The sequence below is a fragment of the Macrobrachium nipponense genome, chromosome 11, assembly GCF_015104395.2.
Source record: "Macrobrachium nipponense isolate FS-2020 chromosome 11, ASM1510439v2, whole genome shotgun sequence".
In the NCBI taxonomy this organism is placed as follows: Eukaryota; Metazoa; Arthropoda; class Malacostraca; order Decapoda; family Palaemonidae; genus Macrobrachium; species Macrobrachium nipponense.
Window position 1 is genome coordinate 94,881,693 of NC_061087.1, and position 25,000 is coordinate 94,906,692.

The following is a 25,000-nucleotide window of genomic DNA, read 5'->3' on the forward strand; positions in this document are numbered from 1 at the left end:
TGCGAAAACAGACAAGAGGCCCATGGACCGAAAACGATTGCGTCACACTACGGCGATAATCCAGCAGTAAAAACATCTTCATATATCCAAAAAGTAAATAATAAAGATATATATGCGCATTACGATTATAACAATTACATGTATAGCTGATAAACAATCTGCATGAATAACTGGTAAACTGTTCTGCAATGACAGTTTGAGTATAGCAATTATTTACAATAGGTACGAAGTCAAGATGTCGTGACGTCATAATACAGAACTTGAAAGAACGTTCTAATTCAGAAAAATAATTACTTAAATTTGAGTCAGAGTCGAGTTACTTTTTCAATAACGAATATTTTCAAATTAAATCATCATAATATGTAAAATATTGATGTTTTACTACTTATTTAAAAATTAGCCAAGAGCACGCTTCTCGTCATCTTCTACCCCAACAGCTGTTTACGCCTGGCTTGTTGTTGATGAGAAATCGTGTTTCGATTGTTGTGATATAAAAGTGCTCCAGCGTCTGTGGGTACAAGTGGTGTGCGGATTTATCACAGGAAATGGTTAGTTTTATTGACACAAGCTACTCCGTAAACATCGAGATGGCGTCAATCTTCTAAATACCTCGAGTTGTAAGTAAAAATGTTGAACGCGTTTTGGTGAGATTTGCACTACGTTTGAGAACCGTTTTCAGTAACCCTCTGTTTAAATCTTAAAATTTGGCCTTAATTTCTAACTTTGGAGAAAATACTTACTTCGAAAGGAGAGTAGAGGTCTTTAGCTCCTTTGTTTCTCACCAACAACAAGTCGCGACTGATGCCCATCTCGGGTGTCAGGACGCGTTATAATGTACTTTTTCGGAGGGTGGCTTGCATTGATGGTAGGTGGCCTGCTTGGCCTGCTGTGATGATCTACCCTACTTTAGAAATATCTGTAATTTTTCGGGGTAATTTGGTTGCAAAAAAGGGATAATATACATGAATTAAATCAAAATTTTTAAATAAAGTAAATTTAAACTAAATAACGAGTAAAGTAAACAGTTTAGGGAATAAAACTTTGCAGGTTCGTGTCTGTCGTCGTCTGCTGTTCGAAATTGTGTTTGTATGGCGCGCGCGCTTAGAAACCAGGAACAGCAACGGGTTTAAAGTGCAATGTGGAGTGAACTGAGACCAAAATGTGTATAATAACAATCAAATAAGCACTGTGGAGTTTCAGTTGTGATGGCAGTAAGGATAAAAACCGCCGATTACAAGGTAAGAATGAATTCAGTTCCAACCATAACCCCGGGAATAACAAGTTTCATACTTTCACTAATATAGGCAACAAAATGTTGTTTTATTGTGCTGATTACAACTGCAATCTTGAGTAAGATCAATAAACGTTACATACATACGCTAACATTGTTCAAATGAGTGCTGGGAAGGCTGGGGAAAAGATGTGCCGTCACTGATGAAAGGAAACCCGTCCAGCAAAACGTAGCCGCCATATTGGATTTCATAACTGCCTTGAAAACATATTTTACGAAGAGCTCACATGCTTATTTTAGTTCGTATGGGGCTTTCATATATCACAATATGTTGACGAAACTTCAGTCTTTTAAATGGTATGCTTGAGTTGCAATTGTATTCATGTTTCACCAATTAAATATCGAGTGAATAAGACCCGTCTACCGTGATGAGGGTTGGCCTGTCGTGATGTTCTACCCTAGGCAACAAAATGTTGTTTTATTGTGCTGATTACAACTGCAATCTTGAGTAAGATCAATAAACGTTACATATATACGCTAACATTGTTCAAATGAGTGCTGGGAAGGCTGGGGAAAGATGGTGGCCGTCACTGATGAGAACCTTCCATGCAAAACTTAGCCGCCATATTGGATTTCAAAACTGCCTTGAAAACATATTTTACGAAGAGCTCACATGCTTATTTTAGTTCGTATGGGGCTTTCATATATCACATTATGTTGACGAAACTTCAGTCTTTTAAATGGTATGCTTAGAGTTGCAATTGTATTCTTGTTTCACCAATTAAATATAGAGTGAATAAGACCCGTCCACCGTGATGAGGGTTGGCCTGCCGTGGTGTTCTACCCTATGCTTAAAGTTGTAATTGTATTCTTGTTTCACCAATTAAATATCGAGTTAATAAGGCCTGGCCAGCGTGATGACGATGGATCGTCCGCAGTTGTTTACCCTACACAAAACACTTCAAGAGGAAAGTAGAAGTCTCAAGGTGTTGCTTCCATGGACGATGGCTCGTGACTGGCGTCTATCTTCAGTGGCAGGACATGTTAAAGTGCTTTTTCTGGAAGGTAGGTCAAGGAGCAGGTAAGATGGCCACAGCTAGTCCATTCGATTGTTTACCCTACACGAAGCACAAGACCTGCCCTAGGCTACCACTCTGTGGTAGTGGGGTTAGCTGTATTTTACCAACGCCTACTACCCCTGTCTCCCTATTGTGCAGACTACCCGGACCAAATGGTGATTTGTCCTGGCGTACTGTAAGAATAGCCTAAATATGACTACCAAAGCCTACGGCCTTTTTCGTTTCTCCTGCGAAGGCAATGCAGCTGGGGACCGGTGGGCCCTGCTCGTCATGAACCATAAGCTACAGGTTTTTCAGTCGCCTAATTCAATCCCTTTAGTAAAGGATCATAATGCCAATCATCCGCAGAAAAATGGTAATAATGCGAATTTCCTCAATACATTCATCGGCAAGTGTCAAGTTGCTGTCCTAACTTAACGTCAAGACTGTGGCATGAAAAGGTAAACAAAAGAACAAAACTAACCTTTCCCAGCCTATCTCCTTTCGAGAATGGCTGATATGGCATATCCTTGAATTGGGCAGGGACATCGCAAGGTCCCCATCCACTTGGGTTATCTTGTATAACGGGTGAAACAAATTTGGCGGTCATTTTAATTATTTTTCTTCGCCATACGACAAGGTAATCCTCCTACCACGTTCACCGGGTAGATAAAGGAACGAGGTTCAATAATAACTTTTGTTTTTACCCTTATATAAATGCCCTTTATGGTTCTCTGTGTAATTGTTCTTTATATGTAATATTTAATAATCTTTAGAGTAATAAATTATTGGTAAGTGTATTTTTAGGTTAATTACAGATATATTAATGGACTCTCGTATGACTCATTATCAAGTGCCAGTAGGAATGCGCGTGTGGTTGAAGCAGACCTAATAACGTCAAATTCTACAACTCATGCTGCGACAGCCATGTAAAACAAGTAAACAAAATATGAAAAGCTCTGGTTTAATATGAAATAATAGAAGATAAAAAACATTGCTTACGTAAAAACGGAAAATATGTGACAAAAAAAAACCAAAAAAGTCAGAAACGATGACCATGGTGCTTAGACAAGGAGGGGACGTTGCAAAGGCAACACATCCAGTTTGTCTTACAGAACCGAATCAAGATGGGCAGGCGGCGGGGTGCTTCGAAATTCGATGTCAAAGTCTTTGTGGACTTTGTATATTTCTCGTCTGATCTGGATGGTCAGGTTTCAAACTTTAAAAATCCACATCAGGCCTCTTACACCTTTCAGCACCTTACCACTCTTAGGCAATGGCCCGTTTAGGCAGAAGGTTGATTTAACCTAAACCAACCAACCAAGAGCATTGTCAAAATTGAAACCTTAAAATGGTCGAGTTTTAATTGGCAGTAAAACGCATGGTGTCACTGCAGCCGAGAATAAGCAAAATTTCTTGCTTTTATTACACTTACCAAGGTTAGCGCTTCACCACACGCACGCTCTCTCTCTCTCTCTCTCTCTCTCTCTCTCTCTCTCTCTCTCTCTCTCTCTCTCTCTCTCTCTCTCTCTCTCTCTCTCTCTCTCTCCGGTCGAGGAAGGCAGCAGAACTGCTTCCGAAAGCAACTATTCTGAATTTTACTCATTGACATTAATGTGGTTATTTTTTTCCCAATTACGTCAACTCGCCACTGAGTTGATTATTCTGCATTACATATCATCAGTATCGTCACTAATTTGATCACTGTCACTAATAGTACATGTTGATTAAGCTAGCTTTGACGAATTTCAAAACACACCTTCTCCCTCCAACCAATTCTAGATAAACACTGTTCGAAAGGGCAGTTCTCCCCTCCCTTTCACGTGCGGCCTGGATACCACATTATCACCCTGCAAGCAAAATTAGAACTACTGAGCACGCAGTTCCACATATTGTTTCAATCATTTGCTTTCTTTATTTACAAAAACAAAAGAATTGCAATAATCTTTTAAAGATTATTAATAATCTATACTTAATTTCTCATATTCATGTATATATTCATAATTTTGTGCATATATATATATATATATATATTATATATATATATATATGGGTGTGCTGCAGTTCCACAGCTGACGAGCCGCCACTGATTGCCATTAAAGACCCAAAATTGTTCCCTTCAAATGCATTGCAAACACCAATTTCTGGCCTCACGTTCGTTGAGTGTATGCATTAACTCATTATTAACTTCATCAGTTAATGATTAACTTCATCAGCTGCTCAGTTTTAGGAGAAGTAGAATGTCATGTGGTACTTCCCTCATGAAATTCGTAAATTTATCTAAATAACACCATTTAAACACTTACTACGTAATGACGAAATTGCATCAAAAGCGTTATCATTATCACACCGAGCAAGATTATTCCTTAGATATGTATATAAAAAAAAACAAGAATAAAAAGTCTACAAATTTCCTGTCTCCTTCAAAAAATAAATCTCCATAAGATCTCCAAACACTTAAATCAGCATTTTGCTTAACCTTTAGAAAAATTTCGACCTGTATTCTTAATTAATGCAATATCCTAATAACCTACCAACCCCTGCCTTACCTGTTCATCTTCGGCTCTTAGCAGAGGCACCTCTGAATAAATTAAGATGCCATGAATGCCCAAACGTATGAAATTACATAAATTACACGAAGTAAAAAGCATCTTCGTTTTTGTAGAGAAAGCTGAGCCTGGCGCAAGAATGTGCCCTGAAGTAATAATTACGGGAATACAGGAGAAGTTAGAGAATTTTGGACATATTCTGAGATCTGTTAAGTATTAAAATAAGGAGAGAGAATCCGACGCCCAGTACAAGGAAGAGAAGAAAATGCAATTTTTTCGTTATGACTTTTATTATAATAGCATAGGCATCACAGAAAAGAAACTGTTATAAAATCACATTGTAGAAAAGTATCAAATAAGCTTTTATACATTCAGGGCACGTTTTCTTTGCTACGTGTGCCATTTATTTGCAAAGGTGTGAATGGCAGATAACTATATATATATATATATATATATATATATATATATATATATATATATAATATATATATATATATATATATATATATATATATATGCGCAGCTTGTAATAGCCACAATGCCCACTTAGCTTCTTGAATTCTTTGCTCATTTTTGGTTGGTTATATGCTTGTCAATCTACAAAGCCTGAAGATCCAAGTTCAAAGAAATTTGATGAAGAAATTTCTTTGAACTTGGATTTTCAGGCTTTGTAGTGACAAGCGTACCCGAAAAAGAGCAAAGAATTCGAGAAGTTAAGAGGGCATTGTGGCTATTACAACTGTATTTGTATCTGGTAAAAGTTGACCAGTAGATTCTATATATATATATATATATATATATATATATATATATATATATATATATATATATATATATATATATATATCATTACAATTTATGCATCTTCAATTTACTAGACACTATCATTGTCATCATTGCATCAAAGTATGAATCATCATTAAAGAAAGACAAAAGAAGCTCGGTGAAAGCTGTTCCTCCTCAACGGATATCTCGGCAGGTGTGGACAGGCGTTGGCAATTGCTGACACTTAAAACAACTGTTACTTTGTGAATGAGACATTGCCGTAGACTGCTGCGCCCAAAGCTTTCCACTTGACGGATGCACTGACATTTAACAGTGACTACCATAGATATATCTATGGTTACTACTGCCAACAGCGGTTCAACTGCTCCATGCGGTGAGAAATCATGAGACTATTCCAGAGTCGCTGTCTTGAGCAACGTCACACCCACGTTGGTAACGCTGGTGTCCGTGTTGTTGTTGGTACTGGCAACGATGCTGCTCCCACGCGAAAAGGAATGTTATCGTCATTAGAGGAATGTTGTTTGTAATTGGATGGACGTGTATTTTACACACACACACGTATATACACGTATATATATATATATATATATATATATAATATATATATATATAATATATATATATATATATATATATATATATATAATCACAGTAGATGCAAATGATTTCATTATATGAGCGAATACCACAACAAAAAATAATAGGCAGAAATTATAACCGAGCGCTTTCGTAGTTTAATGAGATAATGTCTCATTAAGGACGAAAGCGCACCGTTAGAATTTCTGCCTATTATTTTCCTGTGGTATTTGCTTTTATATATATATATATATATATATATATAGATATAATATATATATATATATATATATATAATGGAATATAGAATTTTGGCCAAAGGCCTTGCGCTGGGACCGATGAGATCATTCAGCGCTGAAAGGAAACAGAGCACAACGGTTTTGCAGGTGTAACGGGAGGAAAACCTCTCAGTTGCACTATGAAACACCTGTTGGGAGGGGGCGGGGGCGGAGAGCAAGACGGAAGAAAGCGAATATGAACGGAGGTAGATTGAAAGGAATGACAAGGGTTGCAGCCATGGGGCAGAAGGGATGCTGCAAAGAACCTCAAGTAAGGCCTACAGTGCACCGACATGAGATGCACTGACGGTACTAACCCTCTACAGATATATATATATATATATATATATATCTATATATATATATATATATATAGATATATATATATATATATATATATATATCTATATATATATATATATATATATATATATATATATATATACGTTATATATGTGTGCGTGTGTGTGTGCTTATTGCATACATACATACACGCACGCACGCACACTGTGACCTCATATTGCTTTCTTGTTTATTAAGTAATTTTCTTAAAATTTTCTGGTACTCTATTGAAGTCTTGGTACCATCCTACTTTTATTTTCCCGTGATGATCTCTTACACACACACATGATATATATATATATATATATATATATATATTATATATATATATATATATATATATATATATAGATAATATGTAATATTGGTAATTGGGATATCGCGAAAATGAACTCAAGTATTTTCGTACATAGCACGCATTGCCTACTATGAGATGCCAAGTAGGAGTGAATACTACACATCAGAAAATATGAGAGAAATTAATAATAGACAATTGAGTGCTGCGTATTTCTTTCATGCCGGTTACCTACTCGAATCAACGCGCGACCTATACATGCAAATATAAAACTATGGCCACAGAGGGTGAGAAACGAATCACAAATGAATTTGTGATCATCTATGAAAGTAGTTCCGAGTCTATCATTTTCAAACTTAACTCTTCGCAGGCATCATTACAAGATTCATATATATTCAACTTCTCAAAAACAGTTTGTCTGAATGACAAGAGAAAACCTTTTGCTTTTAATATGGCAGTGACGAAAGTCATTGATGCATTAAGACAATCTTCAACTCTACTTAGGTGTCATGAAGGCGGAGCATTGATTCTGTGAACGGACATCAAATTTTCAGTAAAACCTAGTGAAGGGGTTACTATAAGATTTATTTCCTTTCAGAATTTCACCTGAACTCTGGAAGCAGTACATACACTTTGAGATTTTACACACACGACACACCAACATATATATATATATATATATATATATATATATATATATATATATATATATATATGTGTGTGTTGTGTGTGTGTGTGTGTGTGTGTGTTGTGTGTGTGTGTGTGTTTGTTTGTGTGTGTGTGTGTGACAAAAATGTCAATGTATAACATCATTTCATGAAAAATTACCAAAAACTTCCAAAAAGTAATCAAGTACCATCACAGCAGGCTTAAGACTCGCTTGTGACATTGTCTTACTCCATGTGAATGCATACAAATCATAAACCATAATAATTTAGAATCAGAGTCTAACAATAATAAAATTAACCTGAAAATAAAGTTTACAAGATTCACGTTTTAGGTAAAATATACTACTCTTTCCCTCTCCAGACCACGAATTAACGCTGAAAAGCTTAAATCAGATAACCCAGCAACGTATCTGTTCCCAAAGCACATATGTCTAGTGTGGTTTAAACAAAACACCAATGATAGTGATCCATAATTCGTTCTCTTTTCATTAAGTAAGCGATAAGCTATAGAAATGGTTTGTTTGGTTTTGCGAATACGAACAGCCCTTGGCAAGTCAGGAACACCTGACGTAGCACTACGCTATTGCCATCTGCTGGAGACGAAACTAAGTTTTAGTTTTCTGCATGATTTACCTTACAGATTTCGGTCTATTCATAGATATAAATAATAACCCTACAATGTTACCAGACCATGTCCAGACGTTAAATACGTATTTATAAGCTAGTCTTGAGATGCTCACTACTGATAAAATATCGGTTATCTACTAACTTTCTTTTTATTCAGAATATGCTCAAAGTAAAATGGCAATCGATTTTGACTTGTCAAGAACAATTCACACAACAGGTTAACACACAAAACGTCCATATTTAAGGCTAATGTTCCTCAAGATAACTAGAAGCCGATATATCGATGAACATAAAATATTTTTATACGTAGCTACAGCATTTGAAACATAAAATGGATAATTTGGGGGTTGCGACGAACGCTATAATGGCATTGGTTTATTGCAGTACCGGAATGAAGTATCACGATGAGACATTATATTTTTTATCAATTATTGAATGAGCTCGCAACTGAATAGTAGTTTAGTTAAAACAAGAACATGGCTTTTCTGGTATGTTTTCTTGTGTATTGACAGAGTAAGTAATTTTTAGAGGGGTGGGGGGGTGGGCGGGGTTGTATTACACAGCCCCCTAGTTTAGGGTTGGTATGGGAAGGTTAGCTAGCGATAAGGTTACTAGGGAAGTATTCATGTATGTTTCGTCCGTCTTTTATTATTATCATTATTTTTTCTTTTTGGCTGGACATAAATTACTCCTTTGGGTATTTTACTCAAGCTCAAAAATCATATATCTTCGACTAAAAGTCATTATTAATTTCGTTGAAAACAGGAAAATACAACAGAAAAACCGATTATTCATCCTGTCAGCCATCCTGGTGCTATATTTAAAATTTGCTTATTAATAATCACAAGACATAACTCTTCACAAGAATTTGGGACAAAAAGCAACAATTACAGAAACTGTATGGCATCTTGCCTAAATGTTCTGAAAGAAGGGATCGTCGAAAGCTAGAAAGGTTTCTTTTCAACTTCATCTTTACCTTGTGAACCGCGTAAATCTGTGGAATGTAGACCTATACCCGTCATCAAGTAGCAGCAGACAAATCAAAACATAAACTGTTTAGGCGCAGACGAACAAATAAACACTAAAACCACACGATGACAACGAAAAACACGAACGATTTTTGGCATATACGTTTTACTGGGTTATGTATCTTGAAATCTGCTATAGTTTACTTTCTTCAACTATTCCATTTTTGCAGGTTTCTGGTTCCTTCTCCTCGACTGAGGGACTTCTACCATTGGCCAGTTTCGAGTGATTGATTTTGAGGGAGCCACCGTCGTCTCCTATAACGGTGTGCGCTCCCTCCCCACCCATTCCTTCTATGGAGCTGGAAGAAGAAGAGGAGGAGGAAGGTGATGGCGAGATGGGTCTAGACTCCTCGGACGCTTTTCTCTTCATGGCAGCTCTCTCGGCCTCCAGTCTCTTGTACGGCGTCTCCATGAAGAGGATCGTCAGGGTGACCATCAGAACCAATAACGACATGACGACCAAAAGCGACACTGGAAGGAAATAAAAAAAAAAAAAAAAACGACAAATAATAAAAGAATAACGAGGGACCATCCAGGGGATGTGACGAGTGATACTGAATGGGGAGACTATTACTTGCCATGAGTTGTGAACTTATTCTCCTTTCATTAAGCACACATTGAAAGATGAAAGAGTAGTCGAGTATTTAACTTAAAATAAGATATTTTTCACATAGTTATGTTTTTTATTTGATTTTTCTGTTTGTTTCTTATTCGATTTTCATATTTCCCCAGATGGGATATATAAGGACGGATCACCGTTTGGAGAGATGGTTATACACAATGTAATAAACAATATCTTAACTTGGGTGAAATATTCGACTACTGTATCAAGGTACATTGGAAATAAACAGCCCTTTCATAAGTGAAGCATATAACTACACATTATCAATTTCCATATAAACAAGCATTAATTAAATACATGAATGAACTGACGATAAATGTATTCAAAAGTTGGCCTATAAAATTTACTGTGCATTACACTAGACATAAATGTGTAATGAAGATCTCTAAAATACAAAATAAAAATAATAAAAATGGAGTCTTCCATATAACCATATTCATTCAGACCTGAACAATTAAATCATAGAGAGAGAGAGAGAGGTACTATGAAATACCACTAGCATGTTTAAAGCAAATCTATGACGAGGCAACACATTATATATATATATTATATATATGAATTTTATCACATCACCGTGATTAATATACACGCATTAAGCTATAAATTCCTTTAATATTTATATAATTCGCTCTACCTCGGAATTAATATATTTTCAAGTATGCTCTGTAAGTCCTGAATTCTTGGTTCCGTGGTGCGAGCCCATGAGCCGACGAATTTCTTATCAACTAAAAAATTCCCCTTCGGTTAACATAAATGAAGATATATTACTTCCGAGGTAGAGTGAATTACACATCAAAGGACATTTGTAGCTTAATGCATTACACACACACACACACACACACACACACACACATATATATATATTATATATCTATATATATATATATAATATATATATATATATGATAGATATATATATATATATATATAAAAAGGTTCCAGACGAGATATTGTATCGGCAATCAGCAGGGTCCATCAAACACATAAAAAAGTCCATGGTTTATTACAAAAACGTTTCGCACATAACTCAGTGCATCTTCAGTCTGTAAAATTAAAACATACTCATTAAAAAATATTATAAATAACATTAAAAAGTAAATAAAAATATCAAAAAATTGAAAAAACTTAAGAATTAACTTTACTTTAAAAAACCATCACAAGAAGTGTCAAAAGTAAAAGAGAGACCCAGTGCCTAACAACCTGTTAGAGTGGAGAAGGAAGAACGAATGACCAAAGACTGCAGACCCACCAAGACTTCGTTATGCTAGATATAGAGGAGCAGCAGATACGTGGGAGTTTAAAGACGGAACCAGCCGTTTAATGTATAAAGACTCAAGGGTGGTGAGGTAGTTACTGTGGCTTGTACCACCAATAATAGAAAAATGTTTTTGCTTATCAACTTGAAATCCTGCATATGGACGCATGGTTCCTAATATTAGAGAATTCAGGTTTGCTAATTCTCTGTCCCGTTCTGAAACTATATCCCAGGTGACTGCAATATCTCTCTGCAACAACCTTCGGCAAGAACCAACATAAATACCGGGACATCCCGGCACTTAAATTTGCAAATAATGTTGGATCTCCATGAAGGTCGGCAGTTTATCTTTGTGGTTGAAAAATGTGCAAGTCTTATCCCTATCAATCCTCTTAAGACTTGCACATTTTTCAACCACAAAGATAAACTGCCGACCTTCATGAGATCCAACATTATTTACAAATTTAAGTGCCCGGGATGTCCTGTATTTTATGTTGGTTCTTGCCGAAGGTTGTTGCAGATGAGATATTGCAGTCACCTGGGATATAGTTTCAGAACGGGACAGAGAATTAGCAAACCTGAATTCTCTAATATTAGGAACCATGCGTCCATATGCAGGATTCAAGTTGATAAGAAACATTTTTCTATTATTGGTGGTACAAGCCACAGTAACTACCTCACCACCCTTGAGTCTTTATACATTAAACGGCTGGTTCCGTCTTTAAACTCCCACGTATCTGCTGCTCCTCTATATCTAGCATAACTGAAGTCTTGGGTGGGTCTGCAGTCTTGGTCATTCGTTCTTCCTTCTCCACTCTAAACAGGCTTTAAAAGTGTTAGGCACTGGGTTCTCTCTTTACTTTTGACACATTCTTGTGATGGTTTTTTAAAGTAAAGTTAATTCTTAAGTTTTTCAATTTTTGATATTTTTATTTACTTTTTAATGTTATTTATAATATTTTTAATGAGTATGTTTTAATTTTACAGACTGAAGATGCACTGAGTTATGTGCGAAACGTTTTTGTAATAAACCATGGACTTTTTTATGTGTTTGATGGACCCTGCTGATTGCCGATATATATATATATATATACCTATACATACATAATTTACAAATATTGGTATCCACTCTTGTCTACTAGAGTAGTAAATCTCTATAGTAGAGTTAAGAAACTATATATCCCAACACTCATAAACTTAATTAATATTCCTAAGTAGCGTAAAGAGAACAAGAAACGCTTAGATGACAAGAGTACCATAAATGTGATGCATATCACAGAAGTCGTATATCACCAGAGTATAAGTGTTATCGTAGCTCAGGTGGTTGTAAACAGATTAATATTCAAAGCCATTTATTAAATCAAGGGGTTTATCATCATAGCACGAGTTCCAAGAAGATCAATGTGAAGTGTTAGAAGAAATAAAAAATTATAATATATATATATATATATACATACATACATACATACATATATATATATCATATATATATATATATATATATATATATATATTTGAGCCTCCATATGAAATGACAAGTGACACCGATGAAAGCAACCTATTTCTTTGAACTTAATTATTCATTAAACATAAAAGCCAGGTGCAATTCTTACATCTAGAATTCCGATCAAAAACCAAGCAATTTGTCCAGTCTCAGCCAAAATTTCAAACGAAATTACCTACTTCCTTGCATCCGTTTTCATGTTCAAAATTGAAATACATTTATTATTAAAAAGGTAACTAATTTAACAAAATCTAACCCACCCTTACCTGTGTAATCTTTGGGCTCGATCTGCGAGACGTCACTTTTGGTGCAGACCTGGATGTCAACGTATTTGTCCTTCTGTGGTCTGGCCAGTAACCCTATCAAGGCGATGATGACCACCCCCTGGATTTGACCTTGGAGAAATATAAGAAAGGAAGGCGAAGATTTGACTTACTGAGTTTTACAGTTATGAACTAACAACTTATCTGGTTTTGTTCTTACCACTGAAATTCTGTTTTTTTTTAGACTGGAAAATAGGACGTGCTTTTGCAAATTAAGTTACGCCTATTACAGAAAGTATATAATATACCTCTTATAACCTCAAAAGAGATCTTAATTTGGGCTTTTTCATCTGAGATACGAGTGCACAAACATAAGACGACACTGGATTTTATTAAATTTTATGAACTTTAAACTGTCAAGGCAAGAACTGTGACACTTTCGGTCATTTAGTTCTTAAGACTATATATATATATATCAAAAGAAGGAGTTGGAGTGGTTGGACAGCAAGATAAAGAGATCCAGAAAATCAAGAAAATGAAGTATAAGCATCTAAAGGTAGATTTGGGAGAAAGCCCCACAGTTGCGCAAAGAAATAATAGTTTGAGAGGTTGGGCAGCTAGATTGAAGAAAGGAAGCGGGATGAAGGTAAAGTAAAAGGCTAAAAAGTGGTTGTAAACACCCTTTACTAATGCCTTACAGAACTTTTAGATTCATGACTACGTAAGACTAACACAAAACTTAGAAGTTCCAAAGGATTGATTTAAATAGATAACATTCTGCTTCAGTTAAATGACTGAATTCTGGTTACTAAACTCACGAACCTTTTATCAGAGCCTACCTGACATGAATATGAAAGCTGTGCTGATGGTTTGGTCGACTGGGTAGGTAGCCTCGACCGCCAGTTCTAGACCTATCGGATAGGTGCCTATCCCGAAGAAGCCAAAGAGACCTGTGAAGGTGGCTATCAGGGCCGGCTGGTAGGGCACCAAGAACAACTGGAAAGAGAGGTGAAAGATCAAAGAAAATTCAAAGAACCAGAAGAATGAAAACTGACGGACGGAGTTGAATGTTATCAAAGATGTAATCATAACTGTAAATTGAAGCCTTTTTAAGATTAAGCTTATAGTACTAATGGTACAAATCGAAAGGAAGGAAAACTGCCTGACAGAGTTGAATGCTATTAAAGATGGAATAATAGCTGAAAAGGTATTTCTTTAAAAGAATATGAACCCTAAGCCTTTCTAGGAATAAGAACATTGCTAACGGAACAAAGGGTAGTTATAGAAAAATTTTCCGAGCCATGTTCCTCATTCTTTTCAAATAATTCTTACCATGACGTTCAATTGTTTCTTGACGTTTCTGTGGGTTGTAGGCCTTACTGTGCATGAGAGTGCATGCTTTTTGCGTTATTATGAGTTAATTTTACTGGTCTTTGAGTTTAAAGTTTGACAAAAATTTCAAATCATGAACCTACAAAATTTTTTAATTAGTGACTTGTTCTGGTAATGATGTCATTTACTTTTTAAACTTAGATTAATCATTAATCTTTTCATCTTAAACTATCATTAACCTATTAAACTTAGACTAATCTACGGCTAAGTTATTAATAAGTAGGTACAAATTCTTGAGTCGGTTAAAATTGCTTTAAAATACCTTTTAGTGGCCGCAAAGATCTTGGCACTGAACTTTTACTGGTTACCAACGCAAACGCCTTCAATGGCCACTCAGACAGGCATTCGGTGAACAGGACAAAGGCACTTCAGGCACATAGATAGAGTAAATTGGTTTGGTTTAGTCTTCGCTCTCCTAACTTATCTGAGATTCTGTTTCTTTTCTCAAGTGTTACTTTAGTACTAAGTCTCTTTCTCAAGTGTTACTTTAGTACTAAGTCTCTCTAAGTGTCTTTATACCTAAGTCCCCCACAATCACCCCAATCAACCCCCCCCTACACAGTCCCCTAACACACATTCAGCGTGATATAAGATCGATCATGAGATTAAAAAAAAAAAAATGACACCTCACTACCTATGCCTTTTTAAGTCTAACAAAGGTAGCACACCTGAAAATGACTATACTCTGTTTTTTTTTTTTTCATTTGTCCATCCGCCTGTGGTGTATGCGTATGGTAACACTGCGTCACGGGCTTTAGATAGTTACACTAGGTGTAAGCTTTAGGTAAATAAAAGGATATCTGGGTGTACATTTGCAACTGAAAAGTGTTTTAATAATTTACTGTATGCGAATTACACCATTAATATTCGAAATAGGATATTATTGTTGAACGTGAGCTGAATGTAACTATCTAAAGCCCGGGACGCAGTGTTACCATATGAAAACACCACAGGCGGGTGGACAGATGAAAAAAAAAACAAGTAAAGACTCATGATCTTCCTTTTTTAAATACTCACCAGGAGCTTTGAAAAATGCAAACAGAAAACAGTGGCCACCTGAAACATTAATCAAAATGAATAACCGTTACAAGTGAAATCTTACTTCCAGCATAACAATGGCCATGACAGCAGCTGCGCCGTAGCAGACCTTGGTGATGGGAGTGAACTGTTTCGTCTTGTCCACCATTATACCCGTCACAGCAGATCCTACGAACCCACACAGGATCATGGTCGCGTTAGCCAGACCTCCGAAGTCCTGTTGAAGGATACAAGAGCTTAATTATTCGCTAAATTTCATAAAATTACTAATTTTTGGATTAAATATCAGCATTTATAGTCAATAATTCTTGCGCTTATCACTGAGAAGTTAAAAGTGAATGAAAAATCTGCAGATTTCTTTTGTAAACTTTCTAAAGGAACTCCTAACATCTGAGTATCCTAGAGGACAGAGGATTTGCTGGGTGACGGTGGCCAGGGCGGAGAAGAGCCCAACGCCGCAGCCGAGGGCCAACAGAAGGAGCCAGTAGGGCACGCAGGTGAAAGCGTCCTTCAACTGGCTCAGGTAGGATGCTTTGGTTCGCTGGTCGTTGCCTTCTTCTGCGCTTGCGCTCGGCGGCGTTGGCGGCTTGGAGCTGCAAAAAGATAATGTTTTTTTATCAATGACACAAAAATCGGATACTTCTCTTTCGTGTATTTTTCAAAAATGATTCTTTGATTCTTTTTTTCTCACCTCGTCACGCAGATAATCGTGACGATTTCGGCCACGACGGCGACGCCCATAAAGATCCAGTTGAGGAGAGGGAAGTCCTCTTTCTCATTCACCGTGAGGGGAGAGACCACCATGGCTACTACGATGCCCAGCGGGTTCGCTGCGAGAAGGAAATGTTCGTGTGATTGTCATTTCTTGTAGTGATATTAAATGCTGCCACTTCTCTCACTGCTACTACTGCTATTTTTCAAAATGCTCTAAATGCTACACTACTGCTACTACTATTGCTACTATTAACAGTATTATAGTACGGTAATTTTTCTTAGGATTTGAAGACAAAAACTTTAATGAAAATGTGACAATAGTCACTTCACTCAAAGCTATTCTGAAAGTGTATTTTAGCATTTTCGAAGTATCTAAAGAATAAGTAATAAATAGATAAATAAATGAATGAATAAAAGAAATTAAATAAATAAAATTCTAACTTCTGCCACATCAGTCACCATTAGAAGGATTGAGATTATATCCGAAAATGAATAGATAAATAAGTAAATAAATAAATAGATAAATAAATAAATATTTATAAGTATAAGATAAATCAATAAATAAATAAAATTCTAACGCCTGCCACATCCAAATCATAGAATGACTGAGATTATAACCCCCCAAAAATAAAATAACTAACTAAATAAATAAATAAATAAATAAATAAATAAATAAATATGCAAATAAAGAAATAAATGAATAAATAAATAAATAAATAAACAAACAAATAAATAAAATTCTAACGCCTGCCACATCAATCACCATTAGAATGATTAAGATTAACATAATAACCCAATAATTGCGGCCAATTTATTTCAATACAAGACATGATCCACGCCCATCGATTGCAGAGTTGCTGCAAATGCAATTAGCAGAAACCTCCTACTATGCTAATGGCTATATCTTGTAGATAAAGAGCCTCGTAATTATGTCCTGCTATCATGAATGCCAGTGGCTAAGACTTCAACAAATTATCTATTATTGGAAATACTGAATGGTAATTCAATTGACACACAAATTAAATTTATAACGTAATAGGCGCAATTTTAGCTACTCTTATAGACTAAGTTTTCACAGTTCTATATCTTTTATGTTAAACTAGTTTGCGTCGGAAAATTGTTTGTTTGTTTGTTTGTATGGTGTATTTACGTAGCATGGAACCAGTGGCTAGTCAGCAACGGGACCAACGGCTTTATACGTGGCTTCCGAACCACGTCGAGAGTGAACTTCTATCACCAGAAATACACGTCTCTGACCCCTCAGTTGAATGCCCGAGAATCGAACTCGCGGCCACCGAGGTGGCAGGCCAAGACCGTACCGATCACGCCACTGAGGCGTTTGCGTCAGAAAATGTACGCAATAAACTAAAGGTAAAACAAAGATATTCATAGCCGGTATAATTGGTATCCGACATATGGCAAATATGCCTAAATTATTATTATTATTAGATCCATATATATATCGCTTCATCTGGATCACCATCATTTGATCCTTTATCCTTAATCCACATACAACCATTTGCTTAAATGGAATTTTTACTAACCAATTATATTTATTTATAAATTTTTGTTTGTTTGTTTGTCAAATTTGGTACGGGTTTCTAACAGTGGCGGATCTAGAAGTTTTTCATAGGAGCCCACTTACTATTATATATATATATATATATATATATATATATATATATATATATATATAACGTGTAACACATACGGTACATATATATTAATACTTATATATGTATACACACACATATATAGTGATAGTAGTTGTTGATATAATCATTAACTAAGCAAATTTTGCTTATTTATGATGATTCATTGAAAAAAATCAATGTTCTCTTATTTATGATGGGAGTGGGGGCCACGTGACCAGGTGCCCCCAACCCCCCTTAAAATCCGCCACTGGCTTCTAATGAGTATATATATACGAGGATAGATTTAATTTTTTTCCATTAAAAAGATATTTAGATACTGGTCATACCAAATACTACTTGAAATTTCTGATGAAATCATCAAGAATAGTTTGATTATATTTCAGTACTTTAATTCAAATTGGCAAAAAATACAAAGCAATCAAACACTAAAATGTTTCATAAGTGAAAGTAGTACGTAAGTAGTTGGCTTTAGTCTAAATGTCATAACTGACCTTGTATCAGTCATTATATCATACTACTAAGTTGCTACAATAATATAACGTAAGTGCGATAGCTTATCAGATGTAATATTATCTGATACCTAAGATTTTGATCATGTGAAAGGATAAACAATCATTTGTTTGTTCATTATCGATATGATACGACATCAGGATGCTTGCCTCTGATGAGATGGTTAACGAAACTCAAATGTTGTCCAATGAACTTGTAATAACTGGTTCATTATAAAGTCGATTAAATAACTAGACGACTAATTAATGGGCTGTTTAAATGACTTACTTATATGTCTTCGTGTCTTCGAGTTCATTCTATTCTGTCAAATTACATAAACAAACTCGAAAAACCCACGCGAGGTTGCAATGCACAAAATAATCCGAGATTATAGTCGAATTTCAGGTTTAGCCCGGGTACTTCAGTCACTCTAATCTCAGGTTACCTCATTCTTGGCTCTCCAGATGATAATCCATTCTATGTGACCAGCTTCACTTTGATTCCAGAATCTATCCTCTGTAAAAGAATTGCAAGTTGCCAAAGCTGTACCTAAGAGACAACCTGGACCCGATCTAAAGTCACCTCAGCCTAACTGACAGTTTTCCAGCCAAAATCTAATTGCAGGTTGCACAAACTAAAACAAGGGCCAACCAAAGCCACGCAAGATGAATATTTAAGTCAAGCACAGGGTTAAAAGAAAGTCTAAGTAGATTAACAAATGCTTAGCTTAATTTTTCCAAAGAGGTTTTCAAGAAAGATGTATCTTTGCTTGAATATGACGTTTATCAGATAGCAAAGATAAAGAACAAACTTATAATAATTGGAGAGCAGCGTGGCGGCTACTCGGTTAACACCCTCGCTGGAGACGAGAGAGGTCGAGTCGACTCTCAATCTTTTCTGTCCTTTTCTGATTGCTACAAGATAGACAACTATGGAAACGAGGCATCGCTGAAAATTCCATATTGTCTAAACGATCAGTAACAGAGTCATTCCATAATGGTTGAACTGAATATAAAATTTTGGCCAAAGGCCAAGCACTGGGACCTTTGAGGTCATTCAGCGCTGAAATGGAAATTGACAGTAAAAGGTTTGAAAGATGTAACAGGAGGAAAACCTCAAAACAGGTGCACTATGAATCAATTGTTAGGAGAGGGTGGAAACTAAGATAAAGAAAGCGAATATGAAATATGAAAGGAGGTACAATAAAAGGAACGAAAGGGGTTGCAGCTAGGGGCCGAAGGCACGCTGCAAAGAACCTTAAGTAATGCCTACAGCGCACTGCATAAGGTCCACTGACGGAACTGACTCCCTACGGGGGATTTTCTCCAAAATGGTTCACTTCGTCCAGAAAACGCCGCCATAAGGTACTTTCAGTGTGATACTAAATTATACTGGGATGCAAATTGAGTGTTTATGAGAATCTAGGCATTTTTACCCGTTATCAAGGAGAAGTTCCACAAATTTCAATAGCATCTTCGTACACAAGTCTAAACGTAAATAACCCCCGTATCTAATCAGCCCGGGCTACGAATGTATATAGAACGGCTAACCTGATCCAGTACAACTAAGATTATAATACATGAGTTACATATAAAACATTTAAATATAGAATTATACAGGGTGCCCATAAAGTCCCAGTGCCATTACAAGTCTCCATTGCTCAGAAACCATATAACATAGAGTAATGCAGTTTTTTTTTTTTTTTTTTTTTTTGTAGAATGAAGTGCTCTGAACGTAAACTTGAGGAAATGTAGAACATTCTACAATCAAACTGCATTACTCTATGTTATATGGTTTCTGAGCAATAAATACTTGTAATGGTACTTGGACTTTATGGACACCCTGCATTATCTAACACATCGCACCGAGAACCACGCATGCGCGTGTTCATCAGAGTCCAGTCGCAAGGACCCAGAGGCGAGCCATTCAGAAAATCACGATAACAAAAAGCAAACAACAGAGATAATTGACTGATTATCGTCTGATTTCGCTCACACAAAGAGAGTATCGTCGTGGACACGGCTCTGGCGTTATCTGGAAACCACAGCTGTGACACCTTCGTCGGTATGAAGAGTAAGAAGGACTGCGCCATGGCTGCTATCACCTGGAAGACAGAGTATATATCAATAATTAATATGTAACAGAAGAAGAAGAAAGGGAGGAACCGTATAATGTGGATTAAAAATAATCAGATTTATTCATATCTATATATTTGCACATACATATGCGTATATACATAATCCTCTCTCTCTCTCTCTCTCTGGCTACAGGGGTAAGTTGGCACACTCAAAATAACTTTAAAGTTTACCAATAGATGACTATAATACATATAATGTGTAATTGCCTCGTGGTTCCTCAATTACCAGCAAAATTCTATAGAGACAGAACGTAGGAGCTCGAATTTATGAGACAAATTTTGATTTTGATAGTAGTTAGTAAATATTTTTATCTTTCTGTTATTTGCTATAACATCTATACATTCATAAAGATTATTTTTCCATTATAGCATAGTTTTCCTTATGGTTTAAAGATTCTATGCCATTAACATTAATAATTCAAGGCTTCTTGGTGTGGACTGGTAAGTGTTTTTGTACCAAATGGTAGGGATGGGGCAAGTTGGCTCAAAATAAATGGGCCAAGTTGGCACACGTTATTTGATAACAATAGTAAGCCTATTTATTTATATAATTTTCCGTTTTGTTTCTGGATTTTTGGAAGGATGGGATAAGTGTCCTATCACTTCCTCCACAATGCTCTCACAAGTTGCAGCCCCTGGATTTTAGTGTTTATAGACCTCTGAAGAAATGTGTTAACAGGGCATGTGATTCGTGGATGACTGGTAATCCAGGATCAAGTATGCCCATCTGTGACATTCATGATAAAGTTTCCTCGGTACACCTCTAGCTGTCACTTATTCTGATGTTTTCAATGGGTTTAGGATTGATGGAATTTCAACTTTGAATTACAGACTATTTCAAGATTTTGATTTTATGGCTCATGTTTGAAGCTAGTGGTAGGGGAGATGAAAGGAAAAAGGGAGAGGAATATATTTATACCTATATATAAAACTTACATAATAAACTAGTATATATAAAACTTGTATGAAAATATATATATATTATCACATATTTTCATCTGTATATCATTGAATCAAGAAGTAGCTAATTTAAACATGAGTAATTATATATAATTAACTATTTGCAGGTTTCCAACATGAAGCTTATCTTGTTTGAACTGGTACTGATCTTTCAGGCCTTTTTCTCGTATGGGACTAGTTCCAAGACAAAGGATATTCAATTCAGTCATGGCTCAATCATTGAAAGGACTGGGGACCTATTCCTTACAGCAAGCAATGTAATTCTGGAAGTTGATATGCAAGCGATTTTCTTGGCAGAGAATGATGTCATTAATCTTAAAACTGAATTATCGCGATTTGCTGAGTCACTGAATCAACTGCACAAACTTTACTTTCCTTACATTGATGAAAATCTGCTTGCTCAGACCTTGGGTATCGCCGAGTTATTGTCTTTTGATTTGCAAAACAAGACGGCGGAAACAGAATGCTTAGTCCACGACCTCCTTATGAGGACCGTCAGACACGCTAACGTAGAAAGGCGTAACCCCTTTATCTTTGCTGCACTTAATCTATTCAGATCTGTAGCAAACCTAGGACTTGGCGTTTCCAATCGTCTTAAAATTAACGATCAGAATAAGAGAATTGAATTTTTAAAACATGAACATGAATTAACTTTCTCTGAACTTCGCAGGCAGCTAGAGTCAATAAATCAGCTTATGACGTTGGTGAATGAACATTCCAGTAACATAAATCAGATCAAAGACGTGCAATCCTTGCTCGCAACTTTAGCATATTACAGCTCGAAGGTGGATCATATACATATGAAGATTTCTCATTTTATTGAAAAATCCAAAGACTATGTTGAAGCAATCACTTTAGCTACAAAGGGTGTCCTGTCGCCGCATTTGTTACCAATCAAAGATTTAACATTAACCTTAGAGAATGCGCGTGACAAACTTGCTTATACTCCTTTGTTAGAAGCACATAAGATTGAGTTCTATTATAGCCTAATCTCAGTAAGCGTGGAAAATTATAGAATCATGATTAATATCCCCTTTGATCCTTCTGATGTATGAAAATCTTACAAAGTAGCTCCATTCCCTACTTACATGTCAAATAGCTCATTACCAGTAATATCGAATCTGCCTGGCTACGTATTAATTTCCCCTAATAAGGAAACTTATACGGTCGTCAGAGACCTGGACTCTTTCACTAATTGTTACACAGCCATGGGTAATAAGGTTTGTACGGAGTCAGGTGACCTCTCCCAGTATCTCAAGATTTGTAGGGAACTGGACATTTTCTTCTTTGACCCATTAAATAGCTCGACAGGATATCAATTTCTTTGGCTACAATCATAAATCGGTTACAATTTCTGTCAAAACTAAAGAGTATAAAATAAAAAGTTACAAGATTTTTTTTAAACACGCTTTTGTTAAAATGATCTAAAGAGTGAAAAATGAATTATTTTAGACACCAGTATTTTCTTACAAATAAAAGCGTGGCCCGCCAAACATGGAAGGAAATGCTACAAGAGATAAAAGAATATATTTTTTTTTCTTGCAGCAGTTCCTTCCATGTTTGGCGCCCAAGCTTTTATTTTTGCAGACATGATCTTTGTGTGTCTCATAAAATCATTTTTTCACTTTTTAGTGTATTTTAATAAAAGCGTGTTTTAAAAAACTTTTTCATTGAATTCTATATTTATTATCTTTTGTAACCAACTGTAGTTATGGGTATTTGGTTGTCAAAGGTAATTAACAGTTTTAATTCGTTAGGGGTAATTTTTCTTAAATATATTACAAATTAGCTTTCAGAGTTTATAAACAATATATTAATTCGAAAGTTATACACTAACAATGGCATTCAGACGGTTGTAATTTCATAGGCCGTGGGCTTTTGTCCGCCGAATAATAGGGAAATAATGGGGAAATGACCCTGACCCCTAATATAAAGATGATAATGGTTTCCACGTGTAGGTTGGTCCTGTCCAGCAAATTGCCTTATCCTTTTTTCGTCCCTTTAGAAGAATAAGGTTTTTATTCCGTCATTCTTATCCAATTATTTTTCTAGATAGGATGCCGAGATTACGTTCAGCCTAATGCTTTTATGAACAAGGCTCGATACGGAACGCGATGGAGAAAATGGGAATAAAATGAAAGGTCTAGAGCGGAAGGGCGTGACAGAAAGTCAGGAAGATTTGAAGTCAGTTCTCGAAAATGTGGTTTTCTTGTGTTAAACCTGGTACTAGGAATCGACATTTGAAGTCGTAGAAAATGTTGTTTTTTTGGGTATTAAATCTGGTACTAGAAAACGACACACTGGCTGCTGATGCTGCTGTTGTTAATAGTGTGGCGTTTGCTAGAATAGGGGTCAGTAGTACTTACTTTGCTAGGAGTTTATCTAGGCTACAACTACGTAAAATGTGCAAAAGTCTGCCTAGTGCAGTGGCGAAATCTTCTTCTGATCTCCAAATGCTTAAGGGAGATGCAAAATCATTCCAGTTTTCTGACGACGTCTCCTGAATTCAGGTGTATCAGTTTTATGTTCTGCTCCCTCTATATTTATTTATTTATTTATTTATTTATTGACTTTTCCTCTAACGTGTCTCTCTGCAGGCTGATTTCCTTTGAGCGCCTTGAATCATGGCTGGGAGTGATACTGATTTTGATAAAATGAGTCATATGTGTGGAGGACCTTTGGCGTGAGGGAATGATAAGACTTGTTTATTCGTGTTAGTGCGAATCATTGCTGGGAGTGAGATGTGTGGATGACCTTTGGCGTGAGGGAATGATAAGACTTGTTTATTCGTGTTAGTGTGAATCATTGCTGGGAGAGACTTGATGCTTCGTCACAACTGGTTTGTAATCAGTGATTGGTGATAGAGGGGGCTCGAGTTGCGGGGCTTTCGTAGCTCATTATCTCTTGAAGGATTGTCACACCAAGACGTGAACTCTCGCCATGGCTTCATCAACCTCCTCGTGCAAGTTAGTTTTCAGGAACTTGTCCGAAAATAAGTTCCGGAAGAGGAATACATGTTTAGTAGTGGCCACTAATTGTGTGACATGCAGGAATTATGGTGTGGTGGCAGACGTCATTCGAGCTTATCCGTATGCCGAATTGACAGGTTTTTTATATTCTCGCACTGGTGCATCATATGCCTGTCTTCGTGATAGGGGTATTGAATGGTCCGCCATTGTGAAAAGACCTGAAAATATCACATCTTGGGAATGCGACGAAGAAGTTGATCTACCCACCATAGCTACCACATTAACCCAATACGGTATCGGTGCCCCAATTGAAGATAATGAATACACGCAAAAGAGCGTGGCTTATTCCAAAGATGAAGATCATGCCGATCGTTTGGGCAGAGATAGCAAACAGATAAGGTTCAATCACTTTTTTCTTCGGTCAAGAAATTGAAGGAAGAATTATTTAAATCATCGTATGACTATGTCAAATATGTTATCTTTCCCGCTGGCATTGGTCAAAGCGGGCTGGTTCATACGACTTGGTTGAATCAATATTTACCTGTGTTAGCTACAGTCAATGAT

General features: G+C 36.3%; 2 protein-coding genes across 3 annotated transcripts in view; both read right to left on the bottom strand.

Annotated features, from left to right (window-relative positions):
• Positions 1–2,974, bottom strand: part of LOC135207491 (eukaryotic translation initiation factor 3 subunit D-like) — a 62,525-nt gene extending 59,551 nt beyond the window's left edge. For both annotated transcript variants that reach the window (XM_064239308.1, XM_064239299.1), the window contains exon 1: positions 2,774–2,974. In XM_064239308.1, coding sequence (XP_064095378.1) covers positions 2,774–2,899 — 126 coding nt within the window. In that variant the 5' untranslated portion in view covers positions 2,900–2,974. The remainder of the gene's footprint in view (positions 1–2,773) is intronic.
• Positions 2,975–9,067: 6,093 nt separating this feature from the next.
• LOC135207500 (uncharacterized protein B0416.5-like) overlaps positions 9,068–25,000 on the bottom strand; it is an 18,910-nt gene continuing 2,977 nt past the window's right edge. Inside the window, exons 2-8 of the mRNA XM_064239322.1 lie at positions 20,366–20,474; positions 16,204–16,342; positions 15,901–16,105; positions 15,577–15,729; positions 13,922–14,078; positions 13,086–13,214; positions 9,068–9,909 (exon numbers count right to left, since the gene is read on the bottom strand). Of these exons, the coding sequence (XP_064095392.1) occupies positions 9,572–9,909; positions 13,086–13,214; positions 13,922–14,078; positions 15,577–15,729; positions 15,901–16,105; positions 16,204–16,342; positions 20,366–20,462 (1,218 nt within the window). The 5' untranslated portion in view covers positions 20,463–20,474 and the 3' untranslated portion in view covers positions 9,068–9,571. The remainder of the gene's footprint in view (positions 9,910–13,085; positions 13,215–13,921; positions 14,079–15,576; positions 15,730–15,900; positions 16,106–16,203; positions 16,343–20,365; positions 20,475–25,000) is intronic.